This window comes from Alligator mississippiensis, chromosome 9 (assembly GCF_030867095.1).
Source record: "Alligator mississippiensis isolate rAllMis1 chromosome 9, rAllMis1, whole genome shotgun sequence".
In the NCBI taxonomy this organism is placed as follows: domain Eukaryota; kingdom Metazoa; phylum Chordata; order Crocodylia; family Alligatoridae; genus Alligator; species Alligator mississippiensis.
In genome coordinates this window covers 3,986,340-4,005,394 of record NC_081832.1, presented here as the reverse complement: position 1 = coordinate 4,005,394, position 19,055 = coordinate 3,986,340, and the positions used below count along the sequence as shown (strand labels likewise).

The window sequence follows — 19,055 nt, the reverse complement described above, 5'->3', positions numbered from 1 at the left end:
TTCCCCTGAGACATTTGCTCTGGGCAAAACTGCTATAATTCTGCAACAGTCGGACAAGAGCTAGTCTCCATAGGAGTAATAAATTAAAAAAGAAAAAATCTTTTTTTACTGGGGAGTGGAGTTGATTATAATAATCAGCTAATTCATAACTCCACTTTGGGGACTGGATAGACATCTCCATTGAAATCAGTGGATTTCCATCAGTTGAGAAGCTGATCTTGTACATCAAGCGGAGACTTTTCCCTGGTGCCTTAGGGAGCTTTAGATGCCCAGTGGGCATCTCTACATGTGCACAGTTACTGCACAGTAACCAGAAGTAATTGTGCAGTGCAAGCACATGTCTACATGTGCACACCCCTACTGTGCAGTAACTATGGTGACTTATGCTGAGTTGGGTGTAAATTTGCTACCTGCATGATGCAGATAGCAAATTTATGCCCACTTAGTTACTGCGCAATAAGGCACGTGTAGATGCCCTACTGTGCAGTAACACTGTGTGTGTGTTCTGACTTGGGAGTAACTTTACTCCGAAGTTGGAGCGCACACAGTGTTACCGCACAGTAATGCCTACACATGTAGACGCTGGTCTAAAAACTGCAGTAAGTTACTGCGCAGTAAATGCACGTGTAGACATGCCTAGAGTGATTTGAATCTAGTCCCAGATTCATGATCGACTGAAGCGATCTGGAAACCTGCATCTCCGTGAAAGGTAATGGGGCTTCATCTTCTAAGTCACTTAGCTGCTTTTGAAACATTTACCCTTTGCTGCTTGACCTGGGTGCTTCCAGGTTGTACAGGGCACCAGTGTATCCACGTACGTCTTGCCCGGGCCCGTAAATAGTCAGTTGATGAAACACGTATAAAAACCAGCAAAATGCAAATCATGTCTGTAACGGATGTAAATGCAGAGCTTGGCATGGACATGTCTCATTCAGGATGTGACCAAGAGTCCACTGAGGTTAAAACACTGTGATTTAGGCTCTTAGAAACCTCCTCAATACTCTTCCCCCTTTGAAGATGTCTGTTAGACCCCGGGTAGAGCTTTTGTCTCAGGTTGGTACCTGATCAGGTGTGGGGCGTGCGGGGAGGAGATGGGGTGGGGTAGCCTCCTCTTACAGCTTTTTCCTTTTAAGAACTTGTTTTTTTTGATGCGTTTGCTCTTTCCCCCCCCCCCGGGCACCATGCCCAGGTTTATTTAATTTTGTGTAGGACTGCGCATTGATCCAGCCAGAGATGGATGTTTTATAAATGGGGTTGGAAGGATTCAATTTTGATCTAGTTATGAATTTTTATGGACAGTGCCAGTGTTTATTTCCAAGTTTTCTTCCTTTTTTTTTTTTTAAAGGACTTTTGCTCCTGCTCTGCAGAAACTTAAAAAAAAAAAAAAGTAAACTCTGATATCAGTTGCTTATTCTGAATGTAATAACAGTAAGAGTCAATATTCATTCATTAAAGATTCAGACGGAAAGCCATAAAACTGTAATATGTGAGCATATTAGTTTTCTTAAAGTATTGCAGAATATTGAGTTATGGGCTAGATGCTCTTCTCCCAGACTGCAGGCTATATAAAAATTTACTAAGAAAAGGGAATAAATTTTGTGTATCATCTCATGTATTAACAATGGAAATTTATTTAGTCAATGTTTCAGTGCCAGGAAAAACAATTGCCAGTGTTACAATTTTACTGCTTCGGAGATTATTGATAAATAAGTAAGGAGACCTCTGCAGATGTTTAATAATCTCAGTCGCTCCGGTTGGTGGCAAGAGCCTGTCCCTGAGGCCTTGCCCTGTGCTCTCGGGGAATGTGCATTATTGCAGCCACCTGATTTCAAAAGCAATTGTTTTTCACTTTTCCCTTTAGGGTGAACCACAGTCTCTGGCCACAATTTACCAGCTAGTTAGCCAGGCTTGTGAGCGGATGATTCAGAGTAAGTACGCCCTGGTGCGGCTCCGGGGGTAGTCAGTGCTGTCCTGTACCTGCTGCTTTGCTACTGAATTAAGAATCTAATCCACGATCCATTGACTTCAACAGGCTTTGGACGAGACCCAGAGATCTTGATCCTGTGAAATGATGAGCATTATGTCAGGCAGGAAGCTCACATAAGAGTCTCAAAGCAATGCAGTTTTTTTACTAGCTTGCATTAGCAGAAAAGCTTATGAAATATTGTTTGGCATCGATGTTTCCAGCCTTGTACAGCATTTTTCTTTCCCATAGAAGACGGCTTAGATTTAAAGAATCAAGTTTCAAAGAAAATTGCAGCGATTTCTCTTAATCCATCACAAAGCAGAGGAGAAACGTAATAGGGGACTAGTTTTTTTTTTCCTTTGGGGGGATTTATCTAACCTGGACAGCTCAATTCAGATGATGCAGTTAGGATAAAGTAAACTCACCTTTGAATGCAAAAGGAAATATGAGTTTTTTCTGGAGATTTTCAGCGAGAGCCTGACTCACAGAGAGATCAAGTATTTTTTCTCAAAGTCAGATAGCAAGGCCATTCCTCCGCAGAGTCTTCCCCTTCAATTCATGATCATTACAGTTTGGACCAACAATTTAGTAGTACCCGATATGATTTGTATTTAAAGTTTTTTAAGATAACTTGTTCCCACATTGCTTTCCATCCGAATGTCCCAAATTTTGTTGGGTTGGTTTGAACCTTTTCTGAATCCGTTGAAAGAATTTGGTCAAATGCTCTTGTCTTATCCAAAGAGGTTTAAAGTGTCACTGTGCAAAGCTCGATCCTTAACTGCTGCGGATCAGCTGTAGCTGTCAACATTATTGAAGCTACTCCCATTTCTACACGCGAGAATCTAGCCCACCGTCTCTTGCTGTGCCACAAAGTCTTTGGTCAGCTGAGCCTCTCCTCTGATGCTTCACGCTGTGACTTGCTTTCCTAGCTCACGTGTTGAAGTTTGACTCATTCATCCATGAACATACCAGGAAGCCAGTCCCCATGTGGGATGAGAAGTTGATGCCAGGAGAGCCGGGACTGCCGGGTCTTGCAGGTCCCCCTGGAAGCAGAGGAGAAAGAGGAGAAGATGGCTTCCTGGGACTGCCAGGCAAAGACGGGTATCCAGGAGAAAGAGGTATGGAGAGAGGTTTTCTTTAACCAGTGCTTGTGCTTTTGGAAACACCGACTAATGAAAGGCAGAACATGGTTGTCCTTTGCACAACCACGAACCTTCATCCCACTTGGGTATCAGGCAGCAATACTGGGAAATAACTTAACTTACCCATGTAATGGATGAGCACAGGCCATCAATACTAAAGCAGGTTATGAAAATAGGTTTGCAGAACATTATTACAGCAGTTCCGACAGCAAAAGATGTTCAGGCGAACAACAAAATGAAGTGATAGAAACTCAAGAGCCTTCAAGTAAGCAAAGATTAATGATTAAAACCTGTTAAAAAAATCAATTAAAAAGGAAAATAGAGTTGCAATATTGTTGCGTTACGCAAGATGGTTTCTACCGAGAGAGAAGAGCATTAATTAGGCCCTCCAAAACAGAAATCTCTTGGAGGCTGGGAGCCAATTGACAGTCCATTGCTCCAAGCTAGATTTCGAACTTGATAAATGAAAGTGGCAGGTATCAAATGCTCAGTGCTAGCCGACAACGGCAACTGCCTGCAAACTCTGACGGTATTTCCAAGCATGACACCTGTTTAGTAATGAGGAATTTCAATGCCAGCGTTGTGGATGACAGCAGTGGAACAGAAGAAACAAGGGATGGGGCGGGTCGTAATGGGGAAAGACTGCTACAACCTGGCCTGGCATCAGGGCTTCTCGTTGGTAAAACACTATGCACACACAAGAAGTATTAATTGTTCACAAAAAGATGTCCCATAAACTAACCTGAATTTCTCCAGAGACAGGCCCTGAGGCATTAGATTGCTTTCCGGTATGTAGATGGTCACTTTAGATCAACTCTTCAGGATGTCAGAGCAAACAAAAGAGCCAGCCTCAAAACTGGCCACAAACTGTGTGTGGCAGGACTGAAGATTAAATTTAAAGAAAAGCAAAACCCCTGAAGACCAAGAAAATTGGCAGCTAAAGGCTAATGGGCAAGACATTACCGCAGTGCTCCAGATCTGGATTTTGCTGAGAACGTAGCCCAAAGTAACATGCAGCCGACTACGCAGCACAGCAGAGAGGCACAGTTAATTATTAGTTATGAGGGAACAAATCTAATGAGAATCCAAGCAGCTCCCAATTCATCTATTAGGAAAGAGGAAAGCAAATAAAAAGTGAGTCTAGGATGTGAACTGATTTCAACACACAAGCTAGTGGGGGATGTTCAGAAGCTAGTGGGGCTTGTTCATGAGGTTGTGAACTGGCAAGATGGCAACTGCATTTATCACCTTGAATGAGATTTGTTCATCAGCACTTTTACACATGCACACACTACAAACTCCTCCTTTTAAACACGCTCTTCCATCTTCAGAAAAAGGCCGAAAGCTGGAAATCCAAAAAGCATGGCTAGAGGTCTGAATTACAAGGAGTAATTTTTAATACATGCAGAGAGTTAGCAGCAGGTTCAACAACTCCTTATCCACCTTTAAAACAACCCCCCTCTCCAAAACTCCTTGCCTCAAAATTAGCCGGGCCTCACGTTAAGACTGGAGGCAGTGTGTCTGCCGTGGCATGCTTTTGGACAGGATTATTTCCATCAGTCCCATTTGTCACATTGGACTTCCAAAGGGAAGACTCAGGCCTTGATGACATGGTAATAAATAACTAGGATGGATGTGGATAGTGGAGCCTCATCTGTGGCCCAAGCAATATTTGATGGTGTAGGATAGACTCAGAGATCTGATTATGTGCGCCTTTTCCTTTCATCTATTGCTTTATCACCCGTCTTAGCTGCTGACTCCTTGGGGATATCCGATTATGCCTTTTCCTCCCATCCATTGCTTTCACACTTGTCTTACAGCCCTACCTCAAAGAGTTGGCAACTATCTGTGTGTGTGTCAGTAGTGTGCCCAGCCCAATTGAGCTGCTGTCCTGACTGAGGCACCTGGGCACTAACAGATCATAAATATTGAGCAAAACCAAGTGGACCCTCTCTGTCCCTGCAAAAGTACTCTCTGTCCAAGGCAGGCTCTTGTTCTACTCCGTGTGGTGCAGGACCCCATGAAAAGCCTTCTCAAACCAGCTCAGACAAGCAGACAGGGACAAATCCCAAAATCCTTTCCAACACAAGACTCATTGAAATCCATGTAAGGACTAAGCAAAGATGTCAGCATTTGGCCAGGGCATTTTCAAGCAAAGGATTGAGAACAAAAGGCAAATCTTCTTATCGCAGTGCTCAGCAGGCAAAGCACTTGCTGGCTGCCTTCGGAGAAGCGCTTGCTTCAGAGAGGCCATGCTCTCATCTTTGCCCTCATTGCCCCCCAAAGCAAGAGCTGCTGCATTTGCAAGGAAGCGGCATAAGAACATTTATTTTATTGTAGGACACATCACAACCACACAGCCACCCTAGCAACCACCACTGCACAATGGCCACAATAAGGAGGTGCTGGTAGAAAACCCCTTCGGATTCAATTCCAAAGAGGCACAAGCATCCTTGTTAAAGGTGGAGGAGGAGGTGTGCATGCACAAAGACGGATTTTAAGTCTCCCCCTCCTTTCTGGCAATGCTTTATAATGTGGCATTTCCATCCATTTATAGTCAGAAATCAAGGTTTCTGGTTTAATTGGCATGCTTCAGCCTGCGGATCACGCAGCAACCTGAATCTGTCAAGATATCTCGGGGAAGACACTGCGTCATTATTTCTGGCTCCCTATCATCCCCCCTACTTGGAGCACACATGTGAGCATCTCCTCCATAGATGTTTTGGGGGATAGCAAGGTTATTTCAGAAGCATCCTTTTCCCTCCACAGTTAAAACTCTGCATCTTCCCTTTCCTCTGAGCCCCAGACTCATTATTGCAATAGCCAAGGATATGACTATCTGACAGGATAGAGGAAGGAGGAAACTTAGGTCATACAGCAGCACCCTTGGACTCGGTAGACTTAACTGGACTTTAAAATTTCTGTGGTTTAAGCTCTAAAATATTTGGGTGATGCCTCTCTCAAGCTCATGTTCCCATGGGAAGACCCAGGCTCAAATACATGTCTCTTGTGCAAGTGTGTGATGACAATGCTAGTTCTTGATAGAGTGGGCAATAGAAATGTTGCTTGGATGTTATGACAACAACCGATGTCTCTTGGGATCATCTCAACAAAATTAACCCAAACCCCATTGACTTTGGTGGCCTTTTAACCCCTCTGAAAAGTGCACTGCTTATTTAGGTCTCCAACCCCCTGGTCATTTGGTTTGGGCCTGGATATATATATATATATATATATATATATATATATATATAACTTATCAAAATGACAGCTAAGAGGAACAGTGATGTAGCAGCCTGCAGATATTTCCAGCATGTCAAATGAGGACACGGGAGGCAATGCGTCCCAGGGAAAAACAGTCCAGACTATAGAGCAGGTCCAGAGAGTCTCATAAAAATGCCTCCATTAAAACTAAGCACTCACAGAAATATATTGCTTTGCATGACTGTTGCATTGGGAAGATCCAGGACTGACTCTTAAGCTGACGGCATTGGGAAACCCAAGTTCAAACCCACGCTTTTTCTTTCCTGAGCTGGTCCAAGTGCTTGAACTGGGGCCACCTTCATTCCAGGCCCGTGTCCTAAGCTCCAGGCTAGTGAGACTTTGCAAAAAAATAACTAAATATCTCACTTTTACTCTTCCCCAGAAGGAAAACACACATTGAAATCTCCCAATGTTTTTCCAAGATGAAAAAATTCCTTTCCAGCCAGCCCTACCTGAAAGATTTGAGCCCAGTGCCTTGTAAATAATAGTGGGAAGTTATTCAGTTTTTTAATATAAAACTATGACAAATAGCCATAAAATCTTAAGTTCACTGTGATCCTTTTTAAGAGCTACAATGACAATGATACACTGACTGTGAGTAGTACAAATAGCTTGCAAGTCCCTTAATCATCATGGAACATAAGGGCAGCCTGATGGAAAGGCTATAAGGGATAGCATTAATTCAGGGTAATATATGAAGCTCCTATTTCTCATCCTCAAACAGGAGGACCAGGACCAAGGGGTGCAAAGGGGATGCCTGGAGCAAATCGGGAAGGGGTCCAAGGACCCAGGGGACGAGCAGGTAAGGGAATTTAGTCCATTTACTTCAGGGGCAATTTGGGTTTTCATCCAGGGTGCAGAAGGGTGTTGAGCAAACAGCTCTTGTATTGCAACAACCACATGCCAGGTGCAAAGCAACCTTCAGCTCTGTAAGACTTCCAAGTGGGGCAGATGAACTTGAATGTGTCTACTTTGAGGTTTGCTTCCTCTTCATGGGAAACATCTCACCACTGTCAGAGAGAGAATACCGCACTAGACCATTCACAGGTCCTATCCAATTTTGCAGTTCCCCTCTTCCTGGGACCCAGTGGGCAATGCTTTCCAAGGACCCCCGCTTTCCTACACAGTTGTTGGATTGTAGGTACCAGTTCCCAGTGCATATATTAGGTCATTGCGTGTTAGCTGCATGGTCTGTGCAGAGAGTGATCATTTTGCCAATGCAGAGGCAGGTTTTGGGCACACAGACTCTGATGCTCAGATGATATAAAATGAGCTGAGGATGTGGCCCATGAAGTGGAAGGCTTTTTGACAATCTGGCTCTGTTCCCATCTGCTTTAGTTGTATGATTTGGGTAAATGCAGGGTCCAAGAAGAGAACCCAATAGAAAATACCATTGCAATGGGTTTTCATGTCTGTGCTTGAGATGCAACAGCATAAAAAGCTGGACCAGCATCTCTTGATCAGCAGTTTTCAGTGAAACCTGGTTGGACTCCCACATCTTAATCTCCTGCTCAGCAGGTGCTGGAAGCTTTCTTAGGGGCAAGACGGGTATGTCCTTTCTAGGCTTCCCCACCCAGAATGATAGTGGCCACTTCATGCAGGTCTTTTGGTGCTGGCAAGGAGAGGCTGGGAAGTGAGGAAGTGGTCCCCATCCCTTCATTAGTATGCAGAGATTTTTCAGCTTAATCCTTTCACAACAGGAAGGAAACATCTCACAGGTAATTAGCAACAGAGTCACAAGCTGACAGCAGAAAATAGGTATTGCCCAGCTACAGCCAAAGTTAGATCCTGAGCTGCTTATGTTTTAGGACCACCAGGAGAAGCCGTGGTAGGGAAACCAGGTCCGAACGGGGCCCCTGGAAGTGCTGGCCCACGGGGCTTTCCTGGTGACAGAGGCCAGCCAGGGGAGCCTGGCTATCCAGGGGGCTGCGATCTCTCTGGATGCTATGGGGCGAGTACCAGAGGTAAGTCCCAATTATTTTAAATATAAAAGGTCATAATTTAGACTCTGCTCTATACAGGCATCTTCAGCTTCCTGGCTCAGCAGTCTTTGACAGCTGTATCCCCTCTGGGCTCTTCTTCAAGGACAGTTAGTCCTGAAGAACATCCTTTTCCTAAGCCCTTAATATGCTTGATCAAGCCACGAAGATAAAAGGGGCTCCGACTGGATGCTGAATGTTCAACATTGGGTCATTTCACTGAGTCTGACTGCCTAGCTCTGCTCTTTACTTAGATAGCCACATCTCATTCAAATATTTTTCCCCCCCTTTTAACACAAGACATTATGCTGTAGACTAGAGGAACTCTCACAGGACTTGGATTGCATGAAAAGGAGAATTAGATCAGCTTTGATACGCTCCCTGTTTCATATCTCACGAAGGGCATGGGGGAATTCTTCCTGGGAACTGCCTGCACCTGGCTTCTGCAAGCCGCTGGCCTCTGTACTGTTTTCTTTTATAATGGCCTGCCAAGGGTGAAGAGCTCTCCTGCGGTATATGTGCATTCTGCAAAGCTATTATTTAATAAGGGGTGGCCAGTAGGCCTAGCAATAACTGCATTTCAAAAGAGCACTTGAAATGCTCCCTTTGGGCTGGACATGTTTTTCGTCAGCCTAGGTATAGTGTTTAAATGAGCCAAGTCGTACATGACTGACCATGGGGAGTCTCCAGGATGGTCTTGGTCTCATCCTCTTTTCCCAGCCCCTTCGTGTCTGTAAAGCAAAGGAAAGTGCTACAAGACTTCTGCTTCAGGACAGTATTTGCACCCAGCTTTTCAGCTGACCCAGGGCTTCTTTCCTTGGTTCTCCATCTATCCCAACCACTTTAAAAATCTACTTTGCTACTTTAAAAAGATGATTCTGCTTCATCATCATGATGGCCGTCTCTCAAGAAAGATTTTTTTTCCTCCATACTTAGCCACCAAGCTCAGTCCTTCATCAAATTGGTGCATCTTATCCACTGAAAGCATGGGCAGTTCAGTAAAGGGATTAGGAGGTGGTTGCCTCCTATAGCTGGGGACTGCACTTGATGACCCAGAATGCCCCTTTCCAGTCCGTGTTCCTTGGGGTATTTTCGTGGTACGTTGCACAGGACAGATGTCACAATTCCTAAATATACCTTTGTGAGTCATACAGGAAGATTCAAGCACATTAAGAAACACAGAAAAGCTTTGGTGCATGACAGGAGATTTGGAAGGAGGGAGGAGAGATATATTTTGAGTACTTTGCATTGATATTCCTGTCTTTGTCTCCAAACACAGATTTCATCCCATGACGGTTGGTTGATGGGCTGCTTGCACAGTACTTTCCTTCAGAGACCTCGGCCTGAATCTTCTATATATGAACTGCAATTTGACCGCCAAATGTGTATTCCCCCCTCCCCACTCGCATTGAATTTTTGTATGGGTGCAGAGTTTCAAAACTATAGTCCCCAAACCAGACTGTAAATCGATCATCCTCTCTTTCATGCCCATTTCCTTTATTATCTACAAACATTTGAATTGGGCAGCTGCTGCAACTGAACTGATGTCCTACAACAGGATTAAGAAGCACAGTCAAGTGGTTCAAGCTGTTGGATTTGCCAGAGGGGTTGAGCCAACAGTAGCATTAATGGTATTGAAATGTTCAGAAACAGCCAGGATGAATCTCTCATATTTGTCTGCTTGTGATTGATTTATCAGCCATGGCTGTGGGTAACTGGTTGCTGAGAGCAGTGGTAGAAAGCGCTAAAAATGCAATTTCTTACAGTGGGAGCAATGCCGTGTTCTCTAGTTGGGTACAGTGGCACGGAGTTTAATACCATTTCTACTGTTTTTGGAGCAATACTGGGGTCACCCTCCCAGTTTCACTGTATATCTGATTACTGAACAATGGGATCATCTCTTCCCAGGAATGCTGAAAGCCCCATGACTAGAGATGTATTAAATTAAACTAGACTAGACAATGCACTAGAAAATATAGAGTGCAATGGACTGTGTTTGAGCAGGCATCCCAGGCCTTATCCACTTCTGCCTACATTGCCATATTAACACTTATACACCAGCATAAAACATGGTGTAGTGCTAGGCCTTGCTTTTACCGATGTGATACAGAGGGAACTGTTACTAGATGACACTGCGTGGCCAATAATCCATCAGCATATAACAACACCAAATTGTGATGATACTAGTAATACGAAGACTTAATTGCAATTCGTTTGCTATTGCTTTATCCTGTGCCAGCTTCTTCTGCCTCCACAGTGTTGACTGCTCTCAGGCTATTGCTTCTGAAACTGGACTGACACAAAGAGGAGGACATCCCATGAACAAAGCGGCCTTTGTACAAGTAGCAAGAGGCAAGAAGGATCAGTGCAGAGTTTCAACAAAACTTAGACTCACAAAGCAGAGGGTGTACATTACCGTGCATTTAAATGTGCATATTCTTCTGACTACCCACAAGTTGTTTAGCTGTGCATACACATGGCTAATCGTGATAGAGTTTGTACATGCAACTGTGCTATTTGCAACTGCACCGTTGGCAAGCGTGCACGGCTAACTCCTGAAATCTTAACCCGGACTAACCCAAGATTTTGGAGCCTGGTTGCTAGGCACCCCGCAAAACCCAAGATAGAGGTTCTTAAAAATTAAATGGCTTAGACCTCTAGCTAAATATTATTCAGCAGTCTTATGGAAGTCTGCTGCTGCTTCTTGTAGGCATCCGTCCGTCTCGAGAGACAGGAGCATTACACTGAGTGAGACATCGGCTCGCTGAAAGTAATCCTCACTTGAAAGATGAAGCGCAGCTTTAATCATCACAGATTTGTATAGACAGCCATAAGCCAGGTACAGGACAATTCACAAAACACAGAAACGTGATCAGTACATCCTATAAATATTTAGAATAATTTTAATTGGACTCCATTCACTTCAACACTACTAATTCTCTAGGGTTCTCCAGAACCCATTCCCTAGGGTGACTATTTGAAGTATGATCTGCCTTCTCTACCGTCAATATAGAAAAGCGGAGAGAAATAATTCTTCTGTAGAGGTCACCTTTTCTAGTTCCTTAAAAGCTTGCCAATTTTGCTTTAAGTGGCACTTCTGCAAATGGTAATCTTTACAATTTAAACCAAGTGTCATCAGGGCAAGATCCCCAGGCAGAAGAAAAAGGAGAGAGAAGAGGAACAGAAATACAAATCATGGAGGTGATGCTTAAAACAAGATGCACTTAATGGGCTAGACATACTTGCATACAAGTTGTTACGCTCTGAGAATGCTTTGATTTGGAAAGGTCAAGGAGCTTTTGTTCTTTCTTTTCCCCTTCCTTGAAAAGCAGAAACAGTCTCCAAATAAATCTCCAGGCCCTACATGAACTTGTGCGCCGAATGCGTCTTTGTTTCTCTGTTGTATATTAAACTTCTAGAGAAACAAAACACTTCAGAGGAGGGCTGTGCCCTGGGAAAGGGAAGGACTTTCTTTGCACTTTTAGAAACAAATCCAAATTGTGCCCATAAAAACCTTGTGGGCTGAGGAAAGCAAGTCACTTCGTGAGCAGAACACGCCGCTGGGCGGATAAGGGCACGAGTTTCTACGGGAGACACAAACCAGATTCCCTCTTCATACTTGCAGTTTTGCAAGAGCAAATTATTTGATGCATTTCTTTTTAAAGCCATCTCTCGAGAGCATCATTAATATCATTTATGAACCTGGCTCGTGGTTCCCTGATTTGGGATCTAATGAGTGGCTAGACCCGAGTAGCATTAGTTTTGTCTGGTCATTGGAGACACACCAGGGATCCTGTTTTAAACATCTGGTCCCACATGGAATATTGCAGGGGAAGCCAAACATGGAACGGATGCATTTGAGCTCCAACATACGGCTCTTGGGGAATATTATCTGTACAGCGCGCATATGTTACAGGTGAGACGTGAACAGCTTTGGTAAAAAAGGTAACCTTTGGGAATTATAGTTACCCTGAACAAATCAAGATGATGGGACTCAGTGCAGCAAACAGTGGAAAGTCATCCTACATAAAGACACAGTGAACATTCCCAAGTATGAGGAGGGAAGATGCATTCATTCCTGAAGGAAGGAAGGAAGTCCTCCAGCTCTGTCCCCAGGCTGGCTGGTTTCCTGTTGGGCATGACATGTTCAGAATGAGAATTGGGGAAAGTGGCAGATTGAAAACCTGCAAGTGATAAGACTGGAGAAGAACTGGGTGCTATTCAAACAACTGCAGCTGGGAGTAGGAGCATCCGACTCCAAACAGATGACTCACGCACAGATGGGAGCACCACGCCAGGGATGTCCTGTCCACCAGCCGCAGAAATTCAGCCATTCATTAGAAGTGGCAGCTGAATACAAATACTAAGAGGTCCTTCCACATGCATTTGGGTGTGAAAAGGGGATAAATTAACAGTTCTCTCTAAAATGATGGTGGTTTCCATGAATACCACTACGACAAAAAAAAAAAAAAAAAAATCATCCATCTCTTGCAGTTAGCAAGCATACGCTGGTTGTATCACACTTCGAAGGAAATGCTTGTCTACATCCTGTGTTTGTAGTACAAGACCAGACTCATTCAAGAAGTGAAAGGGAGTTTATTTTTATTTTCGTGTTAATGAGCAGAACGTCCGTTTGTTAAGAGCCATCTGCAATACGCTTGCCAGAGAAAAGGACTTCAGTCTACCAGTCAATTAAATCAGTGGTGAGCCAGTTACTGCACACTGTGAATGTCACAATCAGGTCCTAAATTATACACACGATTAAGTGACAAATTACTGCATTTCTGTAGCTATAGAAACACAGCATTTCACAAGGACTGCATTGCATTATTACACACAAACTATCTATGGGAAAGTGCTGCTTCATGTCATAGACCATTTTTTTTCCTTTTCCAGAGGCAATTCATGCAGGTACCCAACTTGTAACGAGTAGGACAGGACACAGCATTTAATGATGGGCAAGAGAGACAGGTTTTCCAAGGAGATTAGAAAAATCAGTGCTATGGCTAATGCTGTTCCAGGTTTGGGGGGGGACTAAGGAGAAGGCTTTCAAACCAGCACTGTCAATATAACATGGAGGGAATTTAAGCAGAGAAAAACCAGAGGCTGGAAAAGGAGAAAGCTTTCAAAAAAGAATCAGGGCCAAAATGTATTTCACTGGTAGTTTTTTTAGATGTTAATGAATAATGATGCCATTTACTCATGAATATTCAATCTCTTATTCCCCTGATGATGAGCACAACTTATCATTTTCTCTGTTGTACCTGTCTTTAATACGACTCGTACTTTTCTGGCTTCATTTATCACTTTTAAATGTAAACTGCAGTTAAAAATAGTGCTGTGTATTACAAGTGCAATATTAAAAGGGGGAAAAAAAAAAATCATTCACCTATTTTCCAATGGGAGTTGCAGCCTGAAAAGCTTAAATCATGTAAATAAGCATTGCTCAGGCAAGTAGAAGATTGGACAGGACTGAGAGGCTGCTTATTTTTCCTTAGTCTGTAGAGAATAGATTGGAGAACGTAGAAAGGTGTCTTTTGACACGGAAAGTTTTCATCATTCCTTCATTAACACCAAGAATAGCTGGTAGTCTTTTTTTTTTGTTGTTTTTTCTTTCAGAGTCTCCACTGGTCTCCTAGGCAGACAAGGTTTGTTGGGTAAATGTGATCTCTTTTATTAGACCAACTAAATAGTTGGAAACATTGTTCTTTGCAAGCTTTTGGGTACAAATGCCCTTCTTCAGGCATCTGGAGAATTTGCAGTTCCAGGAGAACACAAACACCAGCAGACTCTCCCGATGCCTGAAAAAAGGTGTTTGTGCCCAAAAGTTTGCAAAGAACAATTTTCCCAACTATTTAGTTGGTCTAATAAAAGATCACATCTACCCAATCACGCCTGCCCGTGTCCTTAGACCAACAGAGCTACAACCAGACGCCCCCGAAACACTGGTATCCTAGCATTCAGCCTGTTTTACTGGCCCTTATCTTTCCATCTACACAAGAGATGGAGGAAGTTTTGTTCCCCTGAGGTCAGGCGTTTCATAGATGTATTTTGAACCATAGAGGGGGTTTTGTATTCGTTCTCTGAGATCTTTCTCCAGCTGCTGAAAGTGCACGTGGGATTTGTTGTAGAACAGGGGTCTGTTTTTCAGGGATGCATAGGGCTGTAGGACTGAAAGTCTATTTGGGAATATTTTTATAAGGCTTTTTTGTTTCTGCATGAGATGGTTTGGGTTGTTTTGTTCACACCTCCCCCCAGCCTGCTATATACACTGATTAGCACTATGTTTTTTTATAGTTGCCTCCCCAGGCCTCTCAATGACCATACAGGAGGCTGTGTAAAGAGGGTCCCCATTAAACTACAGGTAAAAACAATCTGGTAATTGCCACAGCCCACAAAATAAACACACACCTGCTTCACAAGCTCATTAGAGCAAAGGTTATAATAGAAGTGGAGTCTCCTGTGGTTCGGCAGTAGATTTTGTCTGCCCCATAAGAGATTTGGGTTCAGCTCCTGGATGCTCATACAACTACAGCCATGGAGGCACTAGACATCAGGTCTTAGTCTGGCCTGTGGATTTGGTCTCAGTGGCCTAAATGGGGAGGGAAGAGCTAGGCAGCCTCCACACTCATGCCTAGATATAAGGGTCAAAGGTCTGGGTGCTTTCCCCTGCATACACCATGACTGGGAAGGAGTGATTACTAAAGTTGCTAAAGAAGTTTAGGTTGCTAAAGTCCCGAGGAAGGTGAGTATTTACCACCCCTTCAGGATCAAGGACTTGGAATAAGAAATACAAGGGCTAAAATACTCACCAGCTAGAAGCAAAAACAACAGTTAACAACACTCAGCTTGAAACTGGTTGCTTTAGGGTCCCTGCTGGTTGATGCACTCCCATTTAAAGGGTCAGACTCAGGAAGGCATGCTGGGAGGCAAAACAAGGTCCTATAAAAGGGCAGTATTTCAGTGCAGGAGACTCTATAGGGGATGGGTAATTGTAAAAGGAGGTGGACCTGGTTCTTAAGATTTTTTTTTGCTTAGTGTTCTGCTGTTACCTTACTATATATATACTTTTTGGTAGATAGATAAGGTTTGGAGTCAAGGTGACTTATTTTATACTCCTGTGGAGCAGGATTATGTGGCAGGGAAAGCAATAGGAGCTCCATGGATTAGAGCATTAGAAAATGAGATGTTCTTGGAGGGACTGATTCCTACAGCTGGAAGGATAGATTAGTTGATCTCCTAAATCCCTTTTTTCCTGGAATTCCAACATTAAGCAGGATCTAGGTCTGATGTTATTCCACTGGCAACACTGGGGTAATGCCAGAAAGACTCTGCCTTCTTACATTGTTTTATATTAGCATGCAGCTGCAGACGATGCTATTACTATCAGGGAGAAGCCCCATGGCTGGGGAGAGAGGATATGAGACAAACTGGGCAAGACTGAAGCACCAAGATGCAGTGCAGTGCCTAGGGGGGAGATAGCATACCAATTAGGGCATGCAATTTAAGGGGGTCACAGCTAGACTACCTCTCCAGGCCCTAATTTCCCTTTAGTTCATGTTGGTGTAAACTAAGAGCCTCCAGAAAAGTCAATGAAGATGCACCAATGCAAAATATGGATGAGCATCAGGCACATGTGACTGATCCTCAGCTCCTTTTCAATCCTAATAGCATGATTGACCTTGCACAGTGCAAGTAGAAAATGTTGGCACTTTGGTTCAATACAGAGGAGTTACTGTGGGATGGGTCACTGCTTCTTCTGAGCAGAATAGGCTTGGATGCACACAACACGTTGGTTATTCCCCCTTGGTTGAGGCTGAAGCTAGTGTTTGGTATTACCCCTTGGTTATCATCAAAGATTCCTTGCTTTATTTTTTAAAGCTAATTTGGCCAGTTGAGTCATCTGGATCAGTTCTGAGCGGGGAGTATTAAAAATATTAATACACTGGCTATATTCATCTCTCTCGAGCCTTTCATATGCTAAACTGCTCTCCTCAAATTTCATCTCATCCATCACTAGGCAGTGGAGGGGGGGTAGAATAACAGAAGAATTCATTTTTCTACAGTTAAATTCTAGTTGATGTCCTCATTTGAATCCAGGAAAACTCTTGGGGAAGGTTCTTTAATGTTTTACAACGGTTGATGAAGCCAGCAAACCTTAGCCAGTTGCATGGGGTACTGACACAGTGCTCCCCAAGAAATCCAGGGGCTGGCATTATAGGTCCCCTGAGCTGCCTCTCATGGGTGTAATAATCAGGACACGCATGTCAGCATAAGCCAGCAATAGATCTGAATTGGAAGGGTTGGGGGCAAGGATGCCCCTATCTATGAATCTATGATGCCTAGGGTTGAGTTTGTCCTCTTCAAAGCATGTTGTGAAGCAGGCAATGCCTATAGCTAAGCTGAGAGATGGCAGCGAGTGAAACCCATTCCCCAGGCATGTCCTGCAGAGCTTGCTGGGGTCTTGAGTCCCAGCAGAGAGGTGGCTAGTCCTAAAATAATGATGCCCTATAAAGAGAAATGGTGTTGCCTTTATTATTAGAAAAGCCTTACGCTAAGGGGAGGTCAGGGATCTACATTACCCGCTCCCTGGGGTGCATTCAGAGTGACTGCCAAAATACAAGTCAACATGTTTGCCACAGCTTTCAGCTCTTTCTTTCTACATTTTGCTTTGCCAGCCCCTCAATCCCAAAGTGTTGCTGAGTCTTTGGGGACATTATAATGTCCCGAGCACACTTACCGACATGGTGTTGGATGTACTGGTGTGTGCAAATGTGTGTGGGCAGAGGGGTGTGGGGGAGAGCGTTCCTGTGCTCCAGGGCACTTCTGTGAGTGAGCTTAATTGCAGTTTTATGTTCCAGCTGCTCACTTCATATTCCAGTTTTTGTAGCAGGGGCTCTGGAGGCATCGGGATTTCAGGCAGGTGGTCTGGGATAAGCCTGGCAACTCACCCTGTTGGAAGAGCATGGGACCAAACACTAGGCTAGGAGAGCTGAGGGGGGCTAGGCCTGGTGAGTAAGGGCATCTTTGTGTAGCGATCCTCTTCTACATTGTTTTGTTCAGAAAAGGCTCCATGATCAGGGACTATGCCCCGGTCTTGCAGGCTGAACAGACCAGACCGAAGCTGCTGCACGGTAGCAAAGCAAGGACCTTAACGACTGCTGTAATTAGGATGAGCCCTGTTCTGACTAAATCAAAGGGTGAAAGATGAAAGAAGGGAATAGTTAACACTATAATGATCCCCCTTTTCTCCCCCCCCTGCAGCCCCTGGGTAAGAGTTGGTTTCTCTCTGATACCTGAGGTCCTCTCCTCTGATACATAGGGACATCTTAGATCTAATGACATGCACACTTAGTCTTCCAGCCCCCCCAGCCCTGCTGGCATGGCTCCAGCATGATCACGGGGTTTGCTTGTTTCTTCCTTCCCGGGAAGCAGTGATCTGCTGCACTTCTCGCACATCCCCATGCTCAGGTGAAAGTGCATGCTCAGTTCAAGCCACCTGCTTTTGGACATTTGTCTGTTCTGGTGCATTCCTGGATATTTTACCAATACACTTGGAAAATGAACAGCTATTTGCTAGAATTTGGGTTGGGGGGTTTGCATGAGCCCCACCAGACTGGGATGCAAACAGAGCATCTCTGTTGCAAGCGCGCAGCCTCCCTGTGCTGCTCTCAGCATCGCACACTTCATACAAAGCTGCAGCCACGTGCATGCACCGGTGCACCAGACCTTGAGGATGCTCAGGTGCTTGTTTTCCTTTGCTGTTTTAAAGGAAACTCATTGACAGTGGACAGGAGTGAATTAACATCCCTAAAATGAAGACTTAAGGGTCGTTTACTTCCTCATGAAACAGGGACAGTATGGACAAGTGATTCAACCCCCCTCCCCATCGTACCTATAAGGACCAATATGTTGTTATAAAAAATCCACTCCATGAATAGTCCACATTCATGATCCTGTCAGAAGCACATGGCTGAATCCATGAACAAGGAGATCATTTATAGAATTAGAGATTTTAAGGCCAGAAGAGGATGAGAAGATCATTTAAAGTAACTATATTTATAACCCAGAGCATAGGTTTTCACTCAGTAATTCCTGTCTTGAATCCAATAACTTGTGTTTGATTAAAGCATTTCAGTTGAGAAAATATTATTAGCAGTTTGTTTCATCTGTATCATTATTGCTGCAAGGCTATCCAAATAGCTGGGGTTTATTTTACCAAATCTTGTTAGCATTTTTGATTAGCAAATTGGGATATAACACACAACGCCTTGCACAAACAAGTCGTGGTCCATGAGCTGTGCAATACAAATTAATATTAAGAAATAATAGCATGTGAATTAATTATAATACATAATAGGCAGGAATCTATCCATAATTCACTAAAGAGTTCTATATCGAGCCACAGATGCATTAAAATCTCATGCATTCCTTCAGTGTTTCTGTTGTGTTTCATTGCTGTGACTGGGATTGCACTCATATGAAAGGTTGTATGTATGTGTTTTCTCAGAGGCTGCCAGCAGTAAAGACGCTGAAGTCTGGTTAGAGCAGGGAAATTATTAGGAGAGAGAGCATTGCATTGCTTACAAGGGTTTATGGACCCAGGGTGGGTGGGTGGAATAGCCTCTTAGGGGTTTCATTAACTCTTAACTTTTAAAATCACCACTGGACATAGGGTTAAAGATTTACAGCTGGGAAACACCT

General features: G+C 43.8%; 1 protein-coding gene across 1 annotated transcript in view; it reads left to right on the top strand.

Annotated features, from left to right (window-relative positions):
• COL20A1 (collagen type XX alpha 1 chain) overlaps nt 1-10,021 on the top strand; it is a 76,992-nt gene extending 66,971 nt beyond the window's left edge. The window contains exons 34-38 of the mRNA XM_014609765.3: nt 1,862-1,928; nt 2,896-3,084; nt 7,097-7,174; nt 8,181-8,336; nt 9,631-10,021. Of these exons, the coding sequence (XP_014465251.2) occupies nt 1,862-1,928; nt 2,896-3,084; nt 7,097-7,174; nt 8,181-8,336; nt 9,631-9,644 (504 nt within the window). The 3' untranslated portion in view covers nt 9,645-10,021. The remainder of the gene's footprint in view (nt 1-1,861; nt 1,929-2,895; nt 3,085-7,096; nt 7,175-8,180; nt 8,337-9,630) is intronic.
• The last annotated feature ends 9,034 nt before the right edge of the window (nt 10,022-19,055 follow it).